The 27,944-nt window shown below is 41.2% G+C and overlaps 1 protein-coding gene across 1 annotated transcript in view; it reads right to left on the bottom strand.

Annotated features, from left to right (window-relative positions):
• Window positions 1–27,944, bottom strand: part of tbcd (tubulin folding cofactor D) — a 238,705-nt gene that overhangs the window by 197,852 nt on the left and 12,909 nt on the right. Inside the window, exons 2-7 of the mRNA XM_078400951.1 lie at window positions 25,817–25,867; window positions 23,180–23,277; window positions 19,741–19,842; window positions 17,642–17,788; window positions 15,025–15,080; window positions 8,998–9,127 (exon numbers count right to left, since the gene is read on the bottom strand). Coding sequence (XP_078257077.1) covers window positions 8,998–9,127; window positions 15,025–15,080; window positions 17,642–17,788; window positions 19,741–19,842; window positions 23,180–23,277; window positions 25,817–25,867 — 584 coding nt within the window. The remainder of the gene's footprint in view (window positions 1–8,997; window positions 9,128–15,024; window positions 15,081–17,641; window positions 17,789–19,740; window positions 19,843–23,179; window positions 23,278–25,816; window positions 25,868–27,944) is intronic.

The following is a 27,944-nucleotide window of genomic DNA, read 5'->3' as shown; positions in this document are numbered from 1 at the left end:
TAGTCAAGACATTGGTTCTCTTCAAAAGACTTTGAGCACATTATTGATTTTCTTTCTGCTTTCCAAATGGTAATCTCATGCCAAGACAGAACTCTGGATAGTGGGAGTCTGATGTCAGACATGCAAGGTAGTTCGCCTGGGAAATAGAGTCAACTGAGCATAACAAGGGCCCCAATGCTGAGGATAGTGGCCAGGGTGGTGACATTCACATTGGCTTATATGTCCTTCCAAATGTCCTTCTGGAGGAATTCTCTGCCACAGAAGGCAGTGGAGGCCAATTCACAGGATGAATTTAAAAGAGAGTTAGATAGAGCTCTAGGGGCTCACGGAATCAAGGGATATGGGGAGAAGGCAGGCACAGGTTACTGACTGTGGATGATCAACCATGATCACAATGAATGGCAGTGCTGGCTCGAAGGGCCAAATGGCCTCCTTCTGCACCTATTTTCTATGTTTCTATGTACATAAGAATTTTGAGGAGACATCTTTGATTTTTCTTTTCCCATGCCATGAGATGCCTGCTTTAGATAGTCCAGTTTCAGAAGCATTTGGTAATGCAGGGATCACCGATGCCTGGCAAACCACAATCTTTGGGTCAAGGCTGAGGTTTTGATTTTCAAAAACCCTTTTTCCTCCATTGATCAAAAGCTGTTTTGGTGAGTTAAAGGAGGTGGCAAATTTCATTATCAGCGTGTGCCTTCAACAAGGTGACTCCCAAGATGTGGGAAGTAATCTACTTTTTCGAGCGTTTTGCCTTTATTGTCAGTGGGGACAGACTGGTAGAGGACTTTTGTCTTGCAGATATTGTAAAGCCAATACTCTGGTATGCTTTCATGAAACAAAACAAAACAAAACAAAACAAAAGATGAAGCATACAGATTAGCCAGAAAAAGTAGCATACCAGAGGCCTGGGAGAAATTCAGAGTCCAGCAGAGGAGGACAAAGGGCTTAATTAGGAAAGGGAGAATAGATTATGAGGGAAAACTGGCAAGGAACATAAAAACTGACTGCAAAAGCTTTTATAGATATGTCAAGAGAAAAAGATTAGTTAAGACAAATGTAGGTCCCTTGCAGTCGGAAACAGGTGAATTGATCATAGGGAACAAGGAGATGGCAGACCAATTGAACAAATACTTTGGTTCTGTCTTCACTAAGGAAGACATAAACCGTCTGCCGGAAATAGCGGGGGACCGGGGGGTCTAATGAGATGGAGGAACTGAGGGAAATCCAGGTTAGTCGGGAAGTGGTGTTAGGTAAATTAAATGGATTAAAGGCAGATAAATCCCCAGGGCCAGATAGGCTGCATCCCAGAGTGCTTAAGGAAGTAGCCTCAGAAATAGTGGATGCAATAGTGATAATTTTTCAAAACTCTTTAGATTCTGGAGTAGTTCCTGAGGACTGGAGGGTAGCTAATGTAACCCCACTTTTTAAAAAGGGAGGGAGAGAGAAAACGGTGAATTATAGACCAGTTAGCCTAACATCTGTAGTGGGGAAAATGCTAGAGTCAGTTATTAAAGATGTGATAGCATCACATTTGGAAAGTGGTGAAATCATCGGACAAAGTCAGCATGGATTTACCAAAGGCAAATCATGTCTGACGAATCTTATAGAATTTTTCGAGGATATAACTAGTAGAGTGGATAAGGGAGAACCAGTCGATGTGTTATAAGAAAATAACCGCAGATGCTGGTACAAATCGATTTATTCACAAAATGCTGGAGTAACTCAGCAGGTCAGGCAGCATCTCGGGAGAGAAGGAATGGGTGACGTTTCGGGTCGAGACCCTTCCTCAGTCGATGTGTTATATCTGGACTTTCAGAAGGCCTTCGACAAGGTCCCACATAGGAGATTGGTGTACAAACTTAAAGCACATGGTAATGAGGGTTCAGTGTTGAGGTGGATAGAAAATTGGTTGGCGGACAGGAAGCAAAGAGTAGGAATAAACGGGTCCTTTTCGGAATGGCAGGCAGTGACTAGTGGGGTACCGCAAGGCTCAGTGCTGGGACCCCAGTTATTTACAGTGTATATTAATGATTTGGACGAGGGAATTGAATGCAACATCTCTAAGTTTGCGGATGACACGAAGCTGGGTGGCAGTGTTAGCTGCGAGGAGGATGCTAGGAGACTGCAGAGTGACTTGGATAGATTAGGCGAGTGGGCAAATGCATGGCAGATGCAATATAATGTGGATAAACGTGAGGTTATCCACTTTGGCGGCAAGAACAGGAAAGCAGAGTATTACCTGAATGGTGACCGATTGGGAGAAGGGGAGATGCAACGTGACCTGGGTGTCATGGTGCACCAGTCATTGAAAGCAAGCATGCAGGTGCAGCAGGCAGTGAAGAAAGCGAATGGTATGTTGGCATTCATAGCAAGAGGATTTGAGTTTAGGAGCAGGGAGGTTCTGCTGCAGTTGTACAGGGCCTTGGTGAGACCGCACCTGGAGTATTGTGTGCAGTTTTGGTCTCCTAACCTGAGGAAAGACGTTCTTGCCTTAGAGGGAGTACAGAGAAGGTTCACCAGATTGATCCCTGGGATGGCGGGACTTTCATATGAGGAAAGACTGGATAGACTGGGCTTGTACTCGCTGGAATTTAGAAGACTGAGGGGGGATCTTATAGAAACATATAAAATTCTTAAGGGGTTGGAGAGGGAAGATTGTTCCCGATGTTGGGGGAGTCCAGAACCAGGGGTCACTGCTTAAGGATAAGGGGGAAGTCTTTTAGGACCGAGATGAGAAAACATTTCTTCACACAGAGAGTGGTGAGTCTGTGGAATTCTCTGCCACAGAAGGTAGTTGAGGCCAGTTCATTGGCTATATTTAAGAGGGAGTTAGATGTGGCCCTTTTTGCTAAAGGGATCAGGGGGTATGGAGAGAAGGCAGGTACAGGCTACTGAGCTGGATGATCAGCCATGATCATATTGAATGGCGGTGCAGGCTCGAAGGGCCGAATGGCCTACTCCTGCACCTATTTTCTATGTTTCTATGTTTCTATGTTTCTATGAAAGCATCAAATATGGCTCAGCCTATGAGCTTTTGAAATGTCCTTGGCAAATTGCAGCTTAACTACAGAGTTTTGTCAACCTCAATTCTGGAGTGTACTCACTGGAGGTTGAACAGCTTCCCATTAAGTAAGACCGTTAGAGGATTAGCTCCTTTGTTAGTTTGCTGTCGGTAGGATGCAACATGGCAGCAAAAAAATACTGAGAAAGATTTTGGGTAGTGCTGCATGTTTATTTAACAGCAGTCTTCACAGAAAAGCATGTTTGTGCTTTGATATATTTTGCCATCAATCTTAGGACTTCCTCCACAACCAGTATCCCACCACATTAGATATTTACAATTATCCAGGGCAGCCTAGAATTGATAGGTAACTGAATTTATCATAGCCTACTCTCTCATATCATTTTACTATAATAGTTTATAATCTCTATAATCTCTGTAAATGGTGTCTCAATCTGAATTATGTGAACAAATGTAATATACTCCCATTTGCAGGCAAATATATCAATGTACAACTATGTTTCCCAGTTGATTCACCCCCAGCTCAGGTTAAAAAAAATATGAAAAAAATTAAATTCGGAATTAATTGTTACTTTTCAAACAGGTCCGAACACTAAGTTGCACTGGAAAAGACCAACAAGACACTGTAATGATTGCAAAAAGACCACCGGAGAAAAAAGGAAAGGGAAAGGAAATACTTTCAAAGCAGAGAGAAAGGAAAATTGATGTTGTGATGTAACCCCTGCTTTGTAATCTTTTACACTGTGAAAGTTGGAGGCACTCAAAGAGGAATGCACAAGTGTTCAGATTATATACGGAATTTGTAGGATCTCTCCATGACCTGCGTGGGTTTTCTCCGGGATCTCCGGTTTCCTCCCACACTCCAAAGACGTACAGGTTTGTAGGTTAATTGGCTTGGTATCATTGTAAATTGTCCCCAGTGTGTGTAGGATAGTGTGAGCGTGCAGGGATCGCTGGTCGGCGCCGACCCCGTGGGCCAAAGGGCATGTTTCCGAGCTGTATCTCTAAACTAAACTAAACTAAACACACCAGTGTCAGTTGAAATAGATGATGAAGTTTTGTTGATGATATCTCATCCGTCTGGAACAAGTATAAACAGTGGCATAACAGGGGATACACAAAAAAACATAAATACTGGAGCTATGAGATAAAGAATAGATAAGTTACTAAAACTTTGAAATAAAGGAGAATGCTGAGAAAGCCCAGCACATCAGGCCCCATCTGTGGGGAGAAAAACTGCTGATTTTAGTAGTTGATGATCTTATATTCAAATTTCCCAGAGACTAAAAAGCAAGAACATAATAGCAGTAATAGGCACTTAAGCCTACCCCACCATTCAATATAATCATGACTGATCCATGCTGATCTTAACACCAGGTAGAGCTGCTGCCTCAAAGCACCAAGTACCTGGGTTCAATCCTGACCTCAGGTGCTGTCTGTGTGGAGTTTGCATGTTCTCCCTGTGACTACATGAGCTTCCTCTGGCTGCTCAGGTTTGCTCCTACATCCCAAAGACATGCAGGTTTGTAGGTTGAATAGCCTCTGTCAACTGCCCCTAGTGTGTAGGGAGTGGATGGGAAAGTAGAGTAACATAGAACTAGTCTGAATGGGTGATTGATAATCGGCATGAACTTTGTGGGCTAAAGGGCTTGTTTCCACGCTGTATCTTTAAACTAACCTAAACAACCTTTTCTGTACCTGTTTCCCTAACTCCCAATTTTTCCATCTTTCAAATATTTATTTATCTTCAACTTAAATATATCTGATGACTTGGTCTCCATTATGCAGCAGGGAATTACTGAGATTACCGAGGGAGGTGTCAGCATTTTGAGTCGGTGACCTCTCACGATGTGGAGGGGATAATCGTTGACCAGGCATCTCAGCTGTTTCTATTGCTGCAGGTACAGACTGATCTGATGGACGTTTACAGCATTTTCTGCTTTTGTTTCATATTTACAGCTCCTGCAGCTTTTCTTTTGGGCTTTTCCATCTCTGAGTAGTTCTGATGCAAGGTGTAACATCAAGTCGAGATTTCTCTCCGCAGATGCAACCTAATTTTCAATGCTCAGTCAGAATTTCCCTTTATTTCAGATTTCCAGTTACTGCTGTGATCATTTCTCACAGTTCCAGGGCAATATTTTATCTTTCTCTCTTGGTATACCTCCTGCAGACAGATTAGCTGACATTGAGAGGCATCCACCATCATCTCTCTGCCTGCCCCCATCTGTGTCATACATTTACCGTTGATCTCCACCCTGTCAAAGATATTTTCATTGTGCTTTCCCTTCCTCCCCATCCATACTAAAAATGTCTATTTTCTACATTTTCTAAGTTTCCTAACAGAAGTCAACTGGTTAACCAGAACTGCTTCCCTCACCACAAATACCTGTTAGTATAGCCAACGTTTTCTGTTTTTTATTTCAGATTTACAGCATCTGCTTTATTTTTTGTTTTTAGTTGACTGTTGACTGCTGACTGGAAAGGTTAAGATCATGGGACTGTATCAATGGCTTCGACTTAGTACTTAGTGGGTTGCATGATTAAAAAGTTTGATGCAATTATCTACTGTGCGGTTAATAGAATAGGAGGCACATGGAATTCAATCAAAATAGTTTGAAATTATACATTTGGAGACAGCAAAGGAAAGCACAAAAAGGTATTAAAAAGGGCAGAGAAACTAAAAAGTGCAGAGTTTGTCCATTCATGCCTGAAGTTAACAGGGCATGCAAGTTAATAAAGATGACACATGAGATACTTTCCTTTGTTAGCCAAGCTATAAAAGTCTAAACCTGAGTAGTTGGGTTCAAAATGCATCAAACTAGATTATTATGCTCAAACTGCACAAATGTATGACTCAGCTACAGTGCTGTATTTTAGTTCTGGATAAACAGAGGAGATTAATAACAATGCTCTGAGGATCAGAGAACTTTACCCAAAACGATCAGATAAGCAGGGGTTGTTTATTTTGAAACAAAGGAGTCTGAGGGCAAATAAAGCAGGAAAACCTACAAATGCTAAACTGGTCAGGGTACCGCACTGGTGCAGGAGTTAAATTAACAGACTCACAGCCCACAGGCTCGACTAACTACCTGGAGACCCAAATTCATCTTTCACCCCCCCCCCCCCCAACAGATGTGAAATTTAAACTCAGGTTAACAATTGGGATCGTCACATCTGACTGATCGCTAGAATTACCATAACCTCCAAATTGTTGTAAAATTTTATACCACACACATGTCTCTCAGGGGGAGGAAGTCTGCCAGTTTTTACCAGTCTGACCCGCATGTGACACGACAGCCACCAATATTGTTAAACATCTTAAATGCCTTCTGTGAACAGTCAGGCAAATCACTCAGTTACAACAAATGCTGGTTTTGACAGTGATGCTCAGATCCACAGGAACAAATAAATGAAATGTGGAGATAAATTAAGTTAACATTTCAGAATATTACTTTTTGCCAGAACCCGTGAACTTCAGTTCTCTCTCCACACACACCATCTAACTGCTCTCTCCACACACACCATCTAACTGCTCGGTATTTCCAGATTTATGCTTTATTTCATACTTTCAGAACAGAAGAACAGAACAGAACAGAACTTTATTGTCATTCGGTATAAATACCGAACGAAATTTCAGCAGTCACAAAACACAGCAAAAAAAGAAAAGAACACAGGACACACGATCCCAACACAAACATCCATCACAGTGACTCCAAACACCCCCTCACTGTGATGGAAGGCAACAAAACTTCCACTCTCATCCCCCCGCACCCACGGACAGGCAGCTCGACCCCTGCCGAGGCGACCGACACGCACAGCCCCCGCAAGGGGATGGAAGGCCCCGCGGCCGAGCCGCACTGGGCACTGAAACGTCCCGCGGCCGAGCCGCGCCGGCAATGTTAAGTCCAGCATTTGTAGAATTTTGCTTTGGGGGGGTGGGGGGAGTTCAGTTGGGGTGTATACAATTATGAGGGACATTGAGTGGATAAGAATAACCTATTCCTCTCAGAAGAAAATTCAATAACCTTGGGGTATAAAATTGTAAGCTGAATAAATAGTCGATTTAATGTAAACACAAGGAACCGTAGATGCCAGTTTACAAAGAAAATGACACAAAGTGCTGAAGTAACTGAACGGGTCAGACAGCATCTGTGGAGAACATGAACAGGTGATGTTTCGGGTCGGGACCCTTCTCCACAAATTTTAGGGATAGCTCAGTGGGTCAGGCAGCATCTCTGGAGGAAGGATTTTGACCAGTAACATCACCTATTCATGTTGTCCAGAGATGCTGCCTGACCCAGCAAATTTAATCTGATTGTCACAAGGTTTAGAGAGGAGTTTAAGAGAAATTGTTTACCCCAAGCATGAAGTAAGTTTGGAAAGTCACTGTCAATAGACAATAGACAATAGGTGCAGGAGGAGGCCATTCGGCCCTTCGAGCCAGCACCGAATGGCCTCCTCCTGCACCTGATCATTCTCAATCAGTACCCTGTTCCTGCCTTCTCCCCATACCCCCTGACTCCGCAATCCTTAAGAGCTCTATCTAGCTCTCTCTTGAATGCATTCAGAGAATTGGCCTCCACTGCCTTCTGAGGCAGAGAATTCCACAGATTCACAACTCTCTGACTGAAAAAGTTTTTCCTCATCTCAGTTCTGAAACAGTAGTGGAAGTGGAAGTCCTCATCTTATGATAGTCACGTGGCGGCGCCTAACGGCAGCGGCTGACTAGCAGTCTGTCCGTCTTTTTTTTGTTGAGTGTCGGTGTTGGGATGATTTTTATATATATTTTTTTGGTTGTGTATGTGTGGGAGGGGGTGGTGGTGTGTGGGGGGTGGGTGGGTGTGGGGAACTTTTCTCTTCCTCACGGCGCGGGGTGCGGCTCGGCTGCGGGGCCTAACATCCCCCGGTGCGGCTCGGCCGCTGGACTTACACCGCCCGGTGCAGCTCAGCTGCGGGGCTTAACACCGCCCGGTGCAACTCGGCTGCGGGACTTTACTTTACATCGCCCGGTGCAGCTCGGCTGCGGGGCTTAACACCGCCCGGTGCAGCTCGGCTGCGGGACTTAACACCGCCCGGTGCAACTCGGCTGCGGGACTTTACTTTACACCGCCCGGTGCAGCTCGGCTGCGGGGCTTAACACCGCCCGGTGCAGCTCGGCTGCGGGGCTTAACACCGCCCGTGCAACTCGGCTGCGGGACTTTACTTTACACCGCCCGGTGCAGCTCGGCTGCGGGGCTTAACACCGCCCGGTGCAGCTCGGCTGCGGGGCTTAACACCGCCCGGTGCAACTCGGCTGCGGGACTTTACTTTACACCGCCCGGTGCAGCTCGGCTGCGGGGCTTAACACCGCCCGGTGCAACTCGGCTGCGGGACTTAACACCGCCCGGTGCGGTTCGGCTGCGGGACTTTTCACCACTGGTGCGGCTCGGCTGCGGGACTTAGCTGCGCAAGGCTTGGTCGCGGGCCTTTCATCGCCCGGTTCGGCCGCGAGACGTTTCAGCGCCCGGTGCGGGGACTGTGCGGGTCGGTCGGGGACGAGCTGTCTGTCCGTGGGCGTGGGGAAGAGAGGGGAAGTTTTGTTGCCTCCATCACAGGGAGGGGGTGTTTGGAGTCACTGTGATGGACGTTTGTGTTAGGGTTATGTGTCTTGTGTTCTTTTTTGTTTTTTCTATGACTGCTATGTAGTTTCGTTCGGTACTTCGGTACCGAATGACAAATAAAGCTCTGTTATACCTGTTATACCTGTTATATGCTCAAAGTTCTTAAATCTGCACCTGAGGCTCCAATGCCTATTAGGGCTTTAAGCCTGGGCTGTGGAGTAAGATTAAGCTGGACAGCCTTTTTAAAGTTTACATAAAGTAGGTAAATAGCCTCTTTCGAGGGCATAAATCTCTATTAACAATTACAATTTTTTTTTAAATTGCCTAAATATTCAGAAGTTAAACAAGGACAACTTAAATAAAAATATTTACCAAAGCCTGAAGCATTCCATCTATCACCACCATGCCTTCCATTGTCTGATCGGCTGTGGATAATGAGGTCAACACCCAATCCAAGAAATCGGGCAATCTCTTCTCTTTTACATCTGGGCGGGTTACAAACCTGTTCAGAACATAAAACAATTCTGCATCAATAACATTTCCAAACTAAGCCATATTTGTATTTAATTCTACAGTTCAGTTTAAAAAATATACAAGAAACCAGATGCTGAAATCTTGAGCAAAACATTGCTGGTGGAAATATTGGCTCTATTTGAAGGGTCAGGCAAGCATCTGTAGAGGGAATGGACAGAATATATTTCAGGTCTGAACCCTTCAAATTAAGACAAAAACAATTCATCCAATCAGCATATCATCGGCCTTCATCGACCTTCATCGGCCTGCTCGGCTCGGCCCTGGGACTTTCCATCGCCCGGTGGGGGCTTCAAAAAGTTGGGAGCCTCGATCACCTCGTGGCACCACGGGAGAAGAATGAGGAGGAGATAAGACTTTTCTTTGCCTTCCATCACAGTGAGGGTATGCCTGGAGCAATCACTGTGATGGCTGTTTGTGTTATAAATTGTATCTGTGTGTCCTGTGCTTTGTGTTGTATACTGCCGTGAGAGGACGCTGGCGTTGTTTATTCGCCGCTTCTCCGTTAGGATAGTTTGTCTGTTTGTTTTTATGTTATGATTGTTTTTGTAAAGCGCTTTGAGCTTCTGGTAAGGCGCTATATAAAATAAATGCTTATTATTATTATTATTATTATTATATCTATTTGTTTTACAATCCAGTACTTTCTAGTATTGAGGTAAGCTTATATGTAAAACAGATGACCCATTCAAAGTTAAATGCTGGTAAACTGATGCAAATGAAATGCAAAATCAGTGCTAAATGCAAAAAATACATTCCCACGTGTTATAATTTGAAATTAGTGTGAAGCAATTAATCTTCTCTTCCATTAAGAAAAACCACCCAGTATTAACCTCAACATTTCAAATAATCAATCAATCAATCAAACAATCACAATAATCAGCATTTAATGCTCATATACAGGAACAATATGCTCAATATTGCCATTCATACCCCATATCATAATCAACTTCCTCCACTACTATTTACTGAATCCAAATTGAGAGGAACTAATCGTAAATCTTAAAAGATAAAATACTCCTAGTGACTCACAGTTCCCAGAAATAACCAGAGAGATACAAATCATTGGGAGACACAAAACGCTGGAGTGACTCAGTGGGACAAGCAGCATCTCTGGAGGAAAGGAATGGGTGACTTTTCGGGTTGAGACCCTTCTTCAAAGTCAGTGTTAAATGCAAAAAATACATTCCCACATGTTATAATTTGCATTTAGTGTGAACCAATAAATGCTGTACACCTGTAGAGATGCTGCCACACACGCACGTGCACGCACACTTCACAGCTTACTTTGAGGTTGTAGTGTTTAAAAGCCTCATGGCTGTAGGGAAGTAGTTGTTTCTGAACCTGGATGTTACAGTTTTCAGGCTCCTACATATTCTTCCCGACGGCAGGAGTAAAATAAGAGCATGATCAGGGTGGTGTGGATCTCTTTGATCCCTTTTGAGGCAGCCATTCCTGTAAATCCCTTCGGACTGGGCAGCGTTCACCACTTTTTCAGTCTTCTTCACTCCTGGGCGTTTAAGTTGCCGAACCAGGTCATGATACAACCAGTCAATATGCTCTCTACTGTACACGTGTAGAGGTTCAAGAGTACTCTCTAACATACCAAATCTCCGCAATCTTCTCAGGAAGTGGAGGCGTTGATGGGTTTTATTTATAATTGCAGCAGTGTGCTGGGTCCAGCAAAGATCTTCAGAGATGTGCACGACCAGGAATTTGAAGCTTTTGACTCTCTGCACCATCGTCCCATCAACATAGACAGGTTTGTGGGTCCTCATCCCACCATTTCCAAAGTCCAAAATCACTTCTTTGGTCTTACTGACATTAAGAACAAGGTTGCGCTGCCACCATTTGGTCAGTCGATCAATCTCCCTTCTATACTCTGACTCGTCATCATCTGCAATTCACCCAAAATGTACAACATATTCTGTTGGTGTCTCAAGAAAATTATTTCAAACTATTTCATTTTTACGGCCCAATATAACTAAATATACAACAGGTCACTCTATCAGTAATGATGACCCATCAGTTATTGGATGATATTTTTTGTTCCAGAACAAAATTATACCTTTTCTATTTCTTTTCCTGCTGCCAAACTTTGTATTGCTATCAATGACTTTCTCCACCAGATGGCGCCAAATCCTTCCTGAGGCACAGTCAAAATGAGCACAACCAATTCCAACTGTGAGATAGACACAAAAAGCTGGAGTAACTCAGCGGGACAGGCAGCATCTCTGGAGAGAAGGAATAGGTGACTTTTTGGGTCGAGACCCTTCTTCAAACACATTTCTTCTCTCCAGAGATGCTGCCTTTCCCACTGAGTTACTCTAGCTTTTTGTGTCAATCTTTGGTTTAAACCAGCATCTGCAGTTCTTTCCTACACTAATTCCAACTGTGACTTGGGCTTTGCAAACTAATATCAGGAACTGCCATAAAGCATTTCCATCACAATGGTTGTATCTTTAATGATGAATATAATTTACAATATCAAAGATGTCCTCCACAGAAATAAATTTTCCATTCAAGTTATATTTCAAACCTTATAGACATTTTTCTTTCTGGCATTTATTTCCATTAATAATATCAAATGTGATTCAAAATAAGTAAAAATACGTGATACCTTTTAAAACGTTTCCTGTTTTTTCACAAAATGCCTTTAGACACCAGCAATTTTTCCCCTGAGGTCTCTGTTCAATTACAAGGACTGTGGTGACCAAGGACCATTACTCAGTGGAACATCTGGGCCCAGATGCTTATCCAGATGATATGTTATGAGTATAGATAATGAGATGGGGAGGGGATAATATAAGAACAATACCATGGGAGATTTGGCAACACTTTCAGAATATCCTTCTGTGGCTTTGTAAGTTTAGGAACACTTCCATGATTATAAACTGACCTAGAGCAGGAATCTATAGCAGCCAGCATGGCGAGACCCCAGTGACATGACCATAGTCTTTACACCATGATTCTGAAGATAGTTTTAGGATAGTTCCCCTCCCACTCTCCCAAATAGACCTTGAAATTAAATGTTGCTTCTGCGAAAATTAAAGACTATGTCATATTTCAGTGACATTCAATGATGAATCTAACTTCATAAGTGAACAAGACTATTTGGGATAGGAAATCTCAGTGTAAAGTTCACATCTGACATGATCCAATGCACATATATTTTCCTTCACTTAACAACCAGATAATCTTAGCTCTTCACATACTCTTTTCTTGGCCAATGTCATACATAGCGCACTATAATAATTTTGGAGACTCCAGACAACTGAAACAAGAACACTCCTATTAATTTATAAAAAATACCCATTTTACACAAAAATACACAAAATAAGCAGCCCTCGGATATCTCTAAATCGTGTTGAACACAATTTAGCATTAATTGTGTTAACAGGATTTAGAGATATCCAAGGGCTGTTTAGAATGTTGAATTTTGACCCGTACGCTAGTTCTATCCTACACTCTGGGGATAAATTTACAGAAGCCAATTAACCTACAAACCTGCACGTCTTTGGAATGTGGGTGGAAACCAGAGCACCTGGAGAAAACCCATGCGTTCACAGGGAGAAGGTGCAAACTCCATAGAGACAGCACCAGTAGTCAGGAGTCTCTGGCGCTGTAAGGCAGCAACTCTATCACTGCGCCAATGTGCTATCCAACATGTTGAGCCTGCATATACATTATAACAAAATAATGCCAACCTGAATCGCATATACATAATTACATATTTTAGTTATTAATAATGTACTATGTGTATTATTGCAATACATCATCCATTTATATGCTATAATAATAAATTCCATGTATTGTTATCCAGAAGATCTTTAGTAATTGGAATATTAATACCAACTCTTCTCCTTCAGGTACAAAGAAAATCTGTGCAATGTATCTTTTCCTTTTTAAAATTGAGACACTTCCCCTTATATACAGTATGTAGATAAAGAAATACAGAGATCATGTAGTGGATGATGTCTTCCATTAAACTACAATGATACATTCCTCCATTTTACTTGGAAATGTGGACTATTTTGTAATTTCTACTAATTCTAGAAACAGGATACTTTTATGTTGATACTGCATGGCCACTGGCCCATAAGCCAAGCATTTATTGTTGTGTTAATTGTTTGAAAAGTGAAATAATAATTCAATTCCTCATAAGGTCAGAGGGGATAGGAGTAGAATTAGACCATTCAGCCCATCGTCTACACCACCATTCAATCGTGGCTGATCTATCCCTCCCTCCTAACCCCATTTTCCTGCCTTCTCACCATAACCTCTGATACCTGTACTAATCAAGAATCTATCTATCTCTTCTTGTCCCAATTAATGCTAGACAGTGCCTAATAATAATATTAATAAATTAAAGTCCCTTTACAAATGCTGCTTTGTAACTGGCCATGGGTTATGTTGGGAAGCACAGCAAGTTTCTGAGACAGAACTGTAAAGTTGAGATAGAAAATAATAAAATGACGGCTGCAATTCCAAATCTGACCACCAAGTGGCACATTTTACCAACGCATCGCTGGGCCATCACCTACATTTTTCATTTAGACTAATGCTTTACCCGAAAGATTATATTTTTGAGAATTGTCACTGATAATGAAATGCCACAAGGATAGCTTCTTTAATTAGAACAAAGTTGGTTTACATATTCTACACTGCAGTGTTTCCACAAGCAGTGGACAATCAAACTCATGGAAGAACTAAGCGGGTCAAGCAGCATTTGTGGAAGAAAATAGACCGTCGACATTTTGGATGAGACCCTTCATCGACAATTAAAAGTAGAGGAGAGTTAGCCCGTATAAAGAGGTGAAGGGGGTAGAGGTGGGGCAAGAGCTGGCAGGTGACTGATGGATCCATGAGAGAACCTGCTGAGTTCCTCCAGCAAATACATCTGAACTCTTTTGAATTTTGAAGGTGATCACATGGAAGCGCACCAAATGTTTAATGAGTTTGACAGGATAGATGTAGATCAAATGCTTCTACTGGCTGGGGTTTGGCACCAAGGTCTCAAAAATGGGATCTTAATTTGGGAGTAAAATGGGAATTAATTTTCCCCACAATGACTGGCGATCCAATGGGATTCACTGCCCAAGAAAGATGTGGAGTATTAATCACCAAGGTATGTATTGATAGATTTTAGGTTATTAGATGGATGTGGAGTTAATATAGGAAAGTGGCCCTGAGATTATGTGTGATTCATTGAATGGTGAAACAATCACAGTGGGGCCAAATAGCTGATTCCTGCTTCTATTTCTCGTGTTCCCATGATCTTCATTGTGGTCTGCAATCCCTTCCATTGTAGGTGTGGACAGCCCCTCCACAACATCATCCCGACAGGTAAAAGAGTTGAAACATGATTAAAATTAGTCACCAGGACTGAGCAGCCTATTATCTCAAATACATTTACATGGGAAGGTTCCTAACAAACAAAACTTAGAATTTTTATCTCCATATGATTTTCTCACAAGTGGAACATCATAAATTCTTTAGACATGATCTTTCGGAGAGTGCCTCATTGCTGAAAGCCACACACACTTTTACTGCAGCAGAAAACATTCCTTACTGTCAAAAGAACCAGTGGTTGCACAAAATGGGAATGCAAATGATCAAGTTCTATCTCAAAACATCATGTGTTACTTTGTAAGCAGGGAATTCATATGGTGGCTCCTTAAAAGAGATGAGCACTTCGTAATTGCTGTACAATTAACTTTACACAACAAAACAGGTCAATACCAAAATAATGCTGCTAAAGATTTTCCCGTCTATGATCACTCTGTTCACACATACATGGACACTGGTTAAACTCAAAATTAAAATGTCCACATCTGCAGAGGAACGATCTACATGCTGAACACTTACTTGGATACAAGGACAGCAGCAGCATCTCTTCCTTTATCACTAACTGTCAGGTAAGACTGAAATTTTAAAAAATACATTTATCATTCATTGAATGCATTAAGCAAAGTATTTTTTCTATCAAAAACAACATCCTAATATCCTACCTGAAATATATCAGATATACTGAAGATATGTTCATTCACAATATCTTCGTTTTACATATCTTGCTCGCACATCTCCATATTTTAGAATGGAGATGAGGAAAAACTTTTTCAGTCAGAATTGTGAATCTGTGGAATTCTCTGTCTCAGAAGGCAGTGGAGGCCAATTCTCTGAATGCATTCAAGAGAGAGCTGGATAGAGCTCTTAAGAATAGCGGAGTCAGGGGGTATGGAGAGAAGGCAGGAACGGGGTACTGATTGAGAATGATCAGCCATGATCACATTGAATGGCGGTGCTGGCTCGAAGGGCCGAATGGCCTACTCCTGCACCTATTGCCTATTGACTTAATGTTCTTCAAGAGCCTCAGCATCACCTCCTTCTCAATCACAAACTGCCTTAGCAGTTTTGTGTTCTCTTCAGTGAAATCGCTGACTTCCAAGTCCTTCTCATTGGTGAGTACAGATGTAGAGTACTCGTTTAGTACCTCATCTACATCCTCCAACTCCACGCTTAGATTCCGTCCTTTATCTTTGAGCGGTCCTACCTTCTCCCTGGTCACCCTCTTATTTTTAACTTACATAGATATAAAAAGCTTTGGGGTTTACAACCTGCCATGCTAATGATAGTTAATTGCCCCTTCTTGCCTGCTTGAGCTTTTTCCTCCTCACTTGATATTTCTCTTAAGTCCCGTCTGATACCACCATCTTAGATGATATACATATATATGCTTTCCTTTTCTTCCTGACCAAATTTACAACCTCCTTTGCTCATCTTAGCTTGCCATTCTTTATCCCTCCTCTTTCCTAGAACATGCTGATCCTGCACTTTGATCAGCTGGCTTTTAAACGACTCCAACATGTCATCTGTTGGATGTGTAGGAAAGAAACTGCAGATGCTGGTTTAAATCGAAGATAGACACAAAATGCTGGAGTAACTCAGCGGGTCAGGCAGCATCTCGGGAGAGAAAGAATGGGTGACGTTTTGGGTCGAGACCCTTCTTCATATTGATCAGTCTGAAGAAGGGTCTCGACCCGAAACATCATCCATTCCTTCTCTCCCGAGATGCTGCTGAAAGAACACTGCCTGACCCGCTGAGTTACTCCAGCATTTTGTGTCTACCTGTCATCTGTTGGATGTCATTGTGAATTTACCCAATAACATCCTCCCTAGCTCCTGCCTAATTACATTGTAATCCCATTAGAGTAATTGCTCCTTTTTTACTTTTGAACTCAAACCCATAATACCTCTGAAGATGTACTCCCCAGTATTTTCTCTCTGAGTACCACCGTGACAACCTCCCAGCAAGGATGTTGGTACCCCTTGAGTTCAGATGCAACTTGTCCCTCCTGTGCAGGTCATTTCTGCCCCAGTAGAGATCTCAATGATTAAAAAATCATTGAGATTTCTACTGGGGAAGAAATGACCTGTACAAGAGGGACAAGTTGCATCTGAACTCAAGGGGTACCAACATCCTCAGCGACTCATTAATCCCACTCCTCAGCGACACATTATTCTGTCCTATCCTTCTATTACTACGCTCACTGACACATGCCACCACTAATAATCCAGAGATAACCACCCTCGACATCCTGCATTTTAACCTTTTCTCTAACTGCCTATATTCACTCTGCAGGACTTCATCCTTTTTCCTACCTCTGTCATTTGTGCCTATGCACACGATGACTTCTGGCTGCTCACCCTCTCCCTTGAGAATGTTCTGCCGCCGCTCCGAGAAATCTCAGACCCTGGCACCAGGGAGGCAACAGACCATCCCAGAATGCCATTTGCTGCCACAGAATTTCCTGCCTGTCCCCCGAACTATCGAGTCCCCCATCATTTTCACACTGTCTGACTTCACCCTATCCCACTGAGCCTTAAAGCCAGGCTGTGCTGCTCTCTTGAATGGTTATCCCTTCAACAGTATCCAAAGTTGTCTACTTGTTTTGCAGCAGGAGAATGGCCCCAGGAGATTCCTGAACTCTTTTCCTACTCCCTTTCCTAGTGGTCACCATCTATTCTCTGTCTGCAAGCGTTGAGCTTGCTTTTATTTCACCCGATCTAGTTAATTCCTGCCATTCAAGATAATATATTTTTATTTCTATCAATTGAGTTGGCATGGCTAACGATTATGTTGTCACTTCTAACATTTTTTATATACCTGTGTTTGAAGATCTACTTTATTCATTTTCCTGCCTCCAAGAAAAAATGGTTTCCTATTCACTCTTGCAAAAATGAATTATTAACACCTTTATAAATAAGTTTGCCAAACTTGCCAAGTTTAGAGAAAGGGTCTTCTGAAATATTAACTGCTTCTGTTAATCCACAGATGCAGCATGACCCACTGAAGGTTTCTGACATTTTATTTTGTTTACATTTCAGATTTCTTGCATCTGCAATTATTATGATTATCTCCAGTTTCTGTTCGCTCTTAAATCTGTGTCCTCTTAAATTTAAAGTAGACAGGCATAGTATTTACCTTTGCTATATTCAGAATCTGATCCATGGTCGGTGTCTTAGATTGCCCTTGCGCTGTGCAGATATTGCCATCGAGTCGTGCCATATCAAATGGAAGCAAGCAGGTCATGGATAACCACAATAAAAGTATGTATCGCGTTTCCCAAGTCTGAAATACACAAACGTGTAGTTTTATTTCACCAAAAGGTCTAAATGACATACACCTTGAAAAAAACAGCCTCCTGAACAATACTCAAGGCTAAGAAAGAGAAAATCGCCTAGCTGTGCGCTTTCTATTTTTATGCCAGATTTCCAACAAATAAAGTTGATGATTTAAGAGTCGGATGGTTGTTAATTCCTGTGCCATAACACTTCCTAATGGGCAATGAGGACTCACAGATTAGACGACCAGTTGCAACTACACATTTGCCACTAGAATTAATGATAACAGTAAGATGGGAAAAGAATCACAAAATTGTGTATGAATGGTCTCCAACTTATTTTCAAAGGAATATTCACAAGGGACAATATGGAAAAAATGCTTAATTGCTAATGGAATTTTTGTGACTGTGGGAACAAAGTCACAGTTCTGTGGACTGATGGACAGCTGGACAGATCAACACTTTCTGTCCAAGAACACTTCTAGGAGTATTAAAACACCTTCATAACCTGAACACTTCTAGAAATATTATTTTGGAGGAAAGCTTTTGGAGGAAATTATTGGTACTAGTTTGAGGCCAGCTATAGTGTTATGGTCAGTTAGTCAGCAGATAGTGTATTTTATGGAACTGGGAGAACTTAATGGATGAGGCTAAAGCGAGGATGGAAAGCAAGAGTATGTCCGGTGGAGATGGGTTGTAGAGGTTTTATAGCGCGATCGACCACGTCGCTATCTGGAGAGCTAGGAATTTGCGGACAGAGTTTGCGTCAGGTCATAAAGGAGATGTTAGACACAGCAGAGTAAGGCAGTAGATGGATTTGGTGGAGAAGAAACAGTAAAATTTGGGGGCAGAAAGGGAATGTATAATGAGCGGGAGGTGTATTTCTTTATAAGTGTATTCCATGTAAGTGTAACCCGGTTTCATTTGAGGTTGACAGTTGTGATTGTTTGATGATGGGTTCGGATAAGTGTCAGACAGGATGCAAGTGTTCAGCAATTGTTTGAATGAAATAATCGTCTGTAGTTTCCTTTACTTAGTAGATATTTTCATAGTTCTCTGCTAAGTAGTGCATACTGGTAGCTTAGGTGGTGAGAGCAGTTATTGATGGGGGGTGGTTCTTGGAACCAGGAACTACCTATTTGCGCCTTCCCGAGGGGTTGTGAGCCTAACTCAACGAAACACCGGTGATTGGAGGTGCCCACTTGATAACCCCAATGATATACTGGCATCTGCACGATTAGTTCTTATGTGCTTGTTAACATGTAGATAGCTTATTATCGATTATGGAGTTAGTTATTGTCCTATAGTATAACTGCGTATATGCAGTTTAGATACTACTTTGGCATTGGGCTTGGTTTTCTTGGTTGAGCACTTACCCTGGTGTTATATATACAACCATATGACCCTGCCTAAAATGCATTGGCACATTCAGAAAATTCATCTCACCCTTTCAATTCTTGCCTTAACAATCTTGCTTTTTCCTGGAATATGAGATTCAGGGGCATATACTGTCGATTTTGTTCTTCTAACCCCAAGCTTAATCCTTTTTACATTCTTAACACAATATCTCTGCCACACAGAATATTAAAATAACAGTGCTGGAGCGACTCTGAGTCAGGAAGCATCTCTGGAGGAGATGGATCGGTGACAAATCGGGTTGGGGCCCTTCGTCAGATTATAATAAACCTCTGTTAGCTTTAACAGAATGTATACAACTATTTCAAGAGTTAGTTTATGTTAGTTTATACAAACAGCAATAGAGCAGTCATCATTCAAGCAAATTGTGATTTGTTGACACGGTAAAAAAATGCTTCATTTGCAATAATAAATGTTAAATATATGACCATGACTTCTTTGCTTTCCAAATCTTAAAATTACGTTATTTAAAAATAAATGTTGTTTAAAGTAGTTTAAAAACAAAAATGTTTTCTTGGAAAATAATGCAAGGAAATGTACTTACTTCACAGTCTTTAGGGTCTTGTTGGGTGAGTAAATTCAATACAGGCTGCAAATCAACCACTTCATGAGGGAACAATCTCAAAAAATATTTATAGCCACGCACCTACAATGGCACAAAAAATTATTGTGAACTTGTTTGTTAAAGTAACACATGTTCAGTCACACATTTAAATTAACAAGGAAGCCAACTTATTGGTGTACTGAAACAACCGTCAATTTAATTAAAACCATAAATAAAATATACCAACACATTCTTGGTCTATGCATTAATTTTATGAGTGTGTGATGGATAACACGTTCTCATAAAATATAGTTATAAGCTCACTTTTTAACTGCATAAACTAATACAACTCATAGAGAAGGCACACCATAGATCACTAAATACATGAATTTGAAATGTTTGTGGGATGTACAGGTGAGACACCGATTTTCTGCCACCCTCGGTTCCAGAGCTTTTCTGGACTATCCATTTTTCCAGACCAACAGAGTTCACATGATAATAAAATGACACGACACCCCTGGACCATTAACGACACCCCTCCCACATCTCTAAAATGTAAACTCAGCCAGTAATTTAAGTTGCAGTTGCCATTATGTTAACTCATGAGTACCAGAAACTTTAAAAATACAGTGCCCTCCATAATGTTTGGGACAAAGACCCATCATTTATTTATTTGCCTCTGCACTCCACAATTTGAGATTTGTAATAGAAAAAAAAATCACATGTGGTTAAAGTGCGCACTATCAGATTTTAATAAAGGCCATTTTTATACATTTTGGTTTCACCATGTAGAAATTACAGCAGTGTTTATTTCCTAGTCCCCCCATTTCAGGGCACCATAATGTTTGGGGCACAGCAATGTCATGTAAAAGTAGTCATGTTTGGTATTTTGTTGTATCTCCTTTGCAAATCTCATTGTAAATTTCCCCGGTGTGGGACGAATAAAGGAATATATTATTATTATTATTATGCAATGACTGTTTGAAGTCTGCGATTCATGGACACCACCAGTTGCTGGGTGTCTTCTCTGGTGATGCTCTGCCAGGCCTGTATTGTAGCCATCATTAGCTTATGCTTGTTTTGGGGGCTAGTCCCCTTCAGTTTTCTCTTCAGCATATATTGGGTTAACCCTCAATTGGGTTCAGATCGGGTGAATGACTTGGCCACTCAAGAGTTGACCATTTTTTTAGCTTTGAAAAACTCCTTTGTTGCTTTAGCAGTATGTTTGGGATCATTGTCTTGCTGCAGAATGAACTGCCGTCCAATGGGTTTTGAGGCATTTGTTTGAACTTGAGCAGTCATGAACTTCAGAATTCATTATGCTACTACCATCAGCAGTTGTATCATCAATGAAGATAAGTGAGCCAGTACCCTCAGCATCCATACATGCCCAGGCCATAACACCCCCACCACCGTGCTTCACAAATGAGGTGGTATGTTTTGGATCTTGGGCAGTTCCTTCTCTCCTCCATACTTTGCTCTTGCCATCACTCTGATATAAGTTCATCTTCGTCTCACCTTTTTTTCCAGTACTTTTAAGTACTTCTTGGCAAACTGTAACCTGACCATCCTATTTTTGCAGCTAACCAGTGGTTTGCATCTTGCAGTGTAGCCTCTGTATTTCTGTTCATAAAGTCTTCTGCGGACAGTGGTCATTGACAAATCTACATCTGACTCGTGAAGAGTGTTTCTGATCTGTCGGACAGGTGTTTGGGGATTTTTCTATATTATAGAGAGAATTCTTCTGTCATCAGCTGTGGTCTTCCTTGGCCTGTCAGTCCCTTTGCGATTAGTAAGCTCACCAATGCTCTCTTTCTTCTTAATGATGTTCCAAACAGTTGATATTGGTAAGCCTAAGGTTTGGCTAATGTCTCCAACAGTTTTATTCGTGTTTCTCAGTCTCATAATGGCTTCTTTGACTCTCATTGCCCCAACTTTGGTCCTCATGTTGATAAACAGCAATAAAAGTTTCCAAAGATAATGGAAAGACTGGAGGAAAGACTAGGTACTGAGAGCTCTCGTATACCTGCATTAAGGAGGCATTTAAACACACCTGAGCAATTACAAACACCTGTGAAGCCATGTGTCCCAAACATTATGGTGCCCTGAAATGGGGGACTATGTGTAAACACAGCTGTAATGGTGAAACCAAAATGTTTAAAATGGCCTTTATTAAAATCTGACAATGTGCACTTTAACCATATGTGATTCTTTTTCTATTACAAATCTCAAATTGTGGAGTACAGAGGCAAATAAATAAATGATGGATCTTTGTCCCAAACATTATGGAGGGCACTGTAGATATAAAATGTAAACTGAATGTGAATGGAATGACCTGCTGGCCCATCCCCGGTGAGTATCGTAAACGCCACTCCATATTGTCCATTTACAGTAAACACTCGTTATAACAGGCAATAGCAGAGGGAGTGGTGTCCGTTTATTGCCGACTGTAGATGATGATTAATAGGCAAAAGGACACAAAGTGCTGGAGTAATTCAGCGGGTCAGGATCTCTGGAGAACATGGATAGGTGACACCGGGACCCTTCGTCAGACTGATTCAGTCAGCTGACTTACTCCAGCACTTTGTGTCACTTCACTTTAAAACTTGGCGCAGTTACCATAGGGCTCCCTCCCTTCTCACCTGCTGTCGCTTCCAAGGTGGAGTATGTCGGCGACTCCGGGGGGAGAAGGAGGAGGAGGCGGCGGCAGGGGGAAGAGACTGACTGAACAGAGCAACAGGAGAAGCAGGCGCCGGTGGTCGAACAGGACGCAGATAAACCCAGTGCCCACCGCAAGAAATAGCAGCAGGCTAGCGGGACTCGCTGGTGCATCTTGCGAGTCGTTAGTGGGGTCAGAAACCGGGCTCTAAATGGCTGGAGAGACGGTGGGAGCAGAGGATGGTTCATTCCATTCATATTCAGTTTACAATGCCATCTGTGGCCGCTCAGGGAATTTCAATTGACCTCTCATAATTTTGTCTGGACTATGGGGGTGGGCGGACCATCAGTTCAACCTGTATTTTTATTTAGTCTGTCAAACATTAGTTTTGAAAATTAACCACTTTGTGCTGGTACTCCTTGATAAATAATGCAATATTCTTACCCATCTTCACTCAAAAGATTGGCTGCAGAACATGCTAATTAAAAAGGCCCATTAAAGCCAATTGTCCATTTACTTAACTGCTGAGATTTAAATGATTTAATTTGAATAACTCAGCCAGTAATTTAGGTTGAGGTTGCCAAAATGCAAAATGAATTATGACGCTCATTTTATGAAATGAAGCTGGATTCTAAGTGAGATAATGAGCTAAAATATAGATGAGAAAGGTCCCATTGGTTTTTATCGACTTAATTGATAGACATTAACCGTCAAAGTAGTTATTATTCCCAGAGTGTAATATTTTCTGTATTACTATTATGCATATTTTACACAGCATACCTTTGTGATGAGATAAAGGAATTTGAATGCAAGGTGAACAAGAGATGATGGAGAATGTTCATTGCGCACTATGTCCAAGAGCATATTCAACATCCATTCTGAAAACACATCAAAATAAAATCACAGAGATTCATTACAAAGCTACTAAGCAATCGTTTGTTCGTGAAATAAGTTCCTGCTAAAATACAATCCATAGGGGAAGTCAAAAAATTATTAGTTAGAAATTGAACAAGCGAAGGGTAAACTAAAAGATGTAAAATAACAAATTAAACAAAAGTTTTGAGCACAAGAACATATTAGTCTGTGGGTGACCCACTTCAAGGTTATATAACTTCACAAAATAGTGGGAACAAACTAAAATAATTTAAGCTGCAAATCCAATTTAGAGAACACGTTATGTTAGCCATTACGAAACAATAGCTCTGAAACAAAATAAACTGGGAAATGATTATACCAAGTTACAATGTCTCTTTTTGAATTAGCAGGTAAAACAAGAAAAATAGTGGAAGGGAAAAGTCCCCTCAGTGATTTAAGCATGACATTGCTTTTTATAGAGGATAAAACAAGGGCTATATAAATAGTGGAAATTTTAAGGGTAAAAGTAGAAAATGGAAAAAAAGCATTTAAGATTCTTGTTGGAGAGGTGTGTAGACCCATTGAAGCAAATGTGATGTGATAGAATATATAAATATATAAATATAATTTATATAAATATAAATAGATAGAATATATAAATAGAGGGTACAAAAGGAAAGAGTCGTATTCATATGAATTTTAACGTGTATAAAGTAAACTAACCTATGTGAACAAAATTGAATTTTCAGGTTGCAATAACCAAAAAAAAAGCAAATTAATCTGGAGAAAAATACATCTCTTGAAACTTATAACATCAAAGAGCAGAAAAGTAAAACTTGAAAGTGACTTGAACTTGAAGTAATTCTGGGATATTACATTAAGTTTAACTAACCGACAATTACACCAATTGGAACACTGTCCACACTATGGCTCAAAGCAGTCCTTGCATGATCCAGTGTTGCAAGACTGAACTCGGGAGATTTAGCATAGTGCACAAAATGCTGGAGTAACTCAGCAGGTCAGGCAGCATCTCGGGAGAGAAGGAATGGGTGACGTTTCGGGTCGAGACCCTTCTTCAGACTGGTCAGGGGGGCGGGGGTGGAGACAGGAAGACAGAGGGAGATCTGGGAAGGAGGAGGGGAAGGGGCAGCATCTCGGGAGAGAAGGAATGGGTGACGTTTCGGGTCGAGACCCTTCTTCAGACTGATGTCAGGGGGGCGGGACAAAGGAAGGATATAGGTGGAGACAGGAAGATAGAGGGAGATCTGGGAAGGAGGAGGGGAAGGCCTGACCTGCTGAGTTACTCCAGCATTCTGTGAATAAATCGATTTGTACCAGCATCTGCAGTTGTTTTCTTATAGCATAGTGCACAAACTGCAACAATGATTAGCAGTTTGATCCATGGAAAGGCACCTACCACATAACTGTCCCCTATGGTCAGTTGTGAAATGCATAAGTTAGTGGCTCAAAGTATTCTTCCATGAATAAGCCATTGGGAAAAGTTGAAGAATGTAGATATTTTTTATTTCTACCATTATTCAATTATGGTGGTATTCTAAAGGGAGAGCAATGGTATCCTAACGAAATATTTATTCCAGGTGGCTTCTCATACAGAAAAATTCTCTCTCACAGTATTCCAAAACATCTTAGAAATCAAATACCAAAATGGCCATTGGACTTTGCAGAAAATAGACAGTTAAACTCGTAATCCAGCAAGTAGTGTCAAAAATTGTCAGGTAAAATTGACAAAATCTTTGTTTGAGCTTGTGCAACAAAAAGTTATGAAGGTGCAAATTACACCATGAAGTTGCAAATTACACCATAAATTGCAAATTACACCCTTCGTATACTGCTAAATAGATGTAGTTGAAAGTGTTTTTTGCATTAACATTCTCAGATGTGAAAACATAAACTCTGTATAATAGGAAAACAGATCAATAAAATTAAGTTAATTTGTTCAGAAGAATTGCCTATATTGACCACTGGACAAGTAGGATGAAGATCACAAAGCAAGCTATGATTTTTGCAGATAATTTATATTCCCCAATTACTTACTGTGATTTAATCAGTATGAACATTATCCTTACCATCAATAAATATTACAAAGAACATCTCCTACTTATGATTTGTCACCAGCGAGCTACTTGTCTCACTTTACTACAACAGACTGTTAGTTATAATGCAACATGTTGCCCTAGACAGATCCGTAGGATTCATTCATGACTTGTGTATGAAATACTGATCAATACCATATACTAAAATATTACATATACCGTACGTGCTACATGACAGCAACATTTAATAAAAATGGCAAAATAACCAGAGCATTAGGATTTCCTTTTCCCACACAGGAGGTTGTTAAAATCGGGCACGCGCGATCAGAATCTACAGCAGCATAAACTTAGCCCCTCCATTTAAGCCTATATGGTAGCAATATTTAAACAGCCACCTGCTTATGCTAGTAACCGAGCACTTAGATAAAATATATTGCACATGCACATTATTTTGCTTGACTACATATTAGGAGAACAGATGTAGTTACTTCAAATGTAGGTGACTTACCCAAGTGTGGATCCAGCAGATGAGGCTGTTCTTGGTATTTGTCCATTATGACTAAAATAAGAAAGAAAAATCTATTAATGGATAAAATATGTTTGTTTACATAATATCCAGGCATTCATTTCATGTGGAAACCAATTTTTCACCGAGTGCTGACCTGGGAAGTATTTCAGGGCAATTGTGCCTCGGAGCAGTGTGATTGTCAGTTTATCATTTTGCTGTTTGTTGGATCTTGTGAAAGCTACTATAGTATGTTTACTTGTCTTTCAGTACTTGACAATCACTGAAGAAAAACTAAAGTTAATTGCATTGTGAAGACAAATGCGTAGGTTGCACAAAATCAAACAAAATTAAATCCAATAGGTTAGTCTCCAACCTTGTAGTTTATACTTTTTAGTGTATACGTTGAAAATGATTAGTCATTAGCACCAAAAGAACTTGCTGCACTTTATCCAAATAACCTCATGGTTCCTTTATGTTCACTTGAACAAACAATGCCTCAATTTAGATCAGATAAAATCATCTTCAGTCTTACACTTCACATGTTGTGAAGTGGAGCTTGAACCCTGATAACACAGCAAAACTAATAGATGTTAATTGAAAGGAGACTATTTATTTCACAAAATGCTGGAGTAACTCAGCAGGTCAGGCAGCATCTCAGGAGAGAAGGAATGGGTGACGTTTCGGGTCGAGACCCTTCTTCAGTCTGAAGAAGGGTCTCGACCCGAAACGTCACCCATTCCTTCTCTCCTGAGATGCTGCCTGACCTGCTGAGTTACTCCAGTATTTTGTGAAATAAATACCTTCGATTTGTACCAGCATCTGCAGTTATATTCTTACACTAATTGAAAGGAGACTAACATTCAGAAGGACAAAAACTCTATAGAAATAAACTGTTCACGCGAAAAATACAAAAGAGAAATAAATTACCCTAAAATAAACTAAAAGAATCCAGCTGAATTACTTTTAAACAGAAAGTCATTCTAAAGGTTAACTAGTATCATTCATTACAGGCAGCGCAAGGAAATATGACTACAAGGTTAAAATATGAAGAGAGGAACCTAGCTTAATCATAATGAAAGATTAATTAGTCAAAACAAATGCCACTGCAAATAAATGTTTGAAAAATAAAATACATTTAAAAGCAACATTTTATTTAAATCATTGTTTCACACAATTCAAAATATCTGAAAGGACATGTTCATGAGTGCCTTCGATGTTACATATTAAGTGAAATGCCTCTATTTTTGCGATGCAGTATGTTAGAGTAAACAGTGAGCAATGTCTATTTTTGTTTTACGTATCATTCATCCAATGAAGTCTATTTTATTATGATAGCAAAAAGGGAAATAAAATCATAATCAAAAAATGTCCAAGCAGAATGCAGTAGGATAAACATCTGTAAAGATCACTCAATCAATAACTGCGCAAACATTGTAAGTAAACAATGTACATCCCCCAGTTTACTTCATGTTATATATACATAATGATCTTATACAACTGGTCTGGAACAAATACATTAAAACATGTCAGAAACATAAAACATTTAGTAGTAACTAGCCGGGTGTGGACCCGTTGGGCCCAAATCTCTCCTGCGGGCCCGGCAACCCTCCGTGCAAACCTCTCCTGCAGCCAGCAGCAGGAGAGCTCTCCTCACCACTCCCCCCCCTCATTAGCCGCCACTCCCGTCACTCGTGCGGGCCCCGCCCCCTCCGAGCGGCAACCCTCCCCCAACTGCGCACGAGCGGATGCGGCGGCCATCTTACATAAGTATTAAAGTTTAAAATGTGATTGGCAGCCATCTTACCTAAGTATTAAAGTTTACAAAGTTTACAAGGTGATTTTTAAAACTCTCCTGCAGGCGCAGCAACCCCCATTGGGTGCAAGCCTCTCCTGCAGGCCTGGCAACCTACCCCCAACTGATCTGTGGACCCGTTGGCTGGCGGAGTGTCCCCCGGGACCGTGGGCGGGCGATGGGGACAGGAAAGGGGAGAGGGAACCACTCACCTCTGCCCCGGGCGGCCATGGTGTCGGTAAGAGGGAGCCGAAGACCCGTTGGGTGAAAACCTCTCCTAAAGCGACAGCTCGGCAGTGACGGCCATCTTGTTTGACCCTCTGCCGCCGCATTGCA

This window comes from Rhinoraja longicauda, chromosome 6 (genome assembly GCF_053455715.1).
Source record: "Rhinoraja longicauda isolate Sanriku21f chromosome 6, sRhiLon1.1, whole genome shotgun sequence".
Taxonomy (NCBI): Eukaryota; Metazoa; Chordata; class Chondrichthyes; order Rajiformes; family Arhynchobatidae; genus Rhinoraja; species Rhinoraja longicauda.
This window is presented reverse-complemented; position numbering and strand designations above follow the sequence as displayed.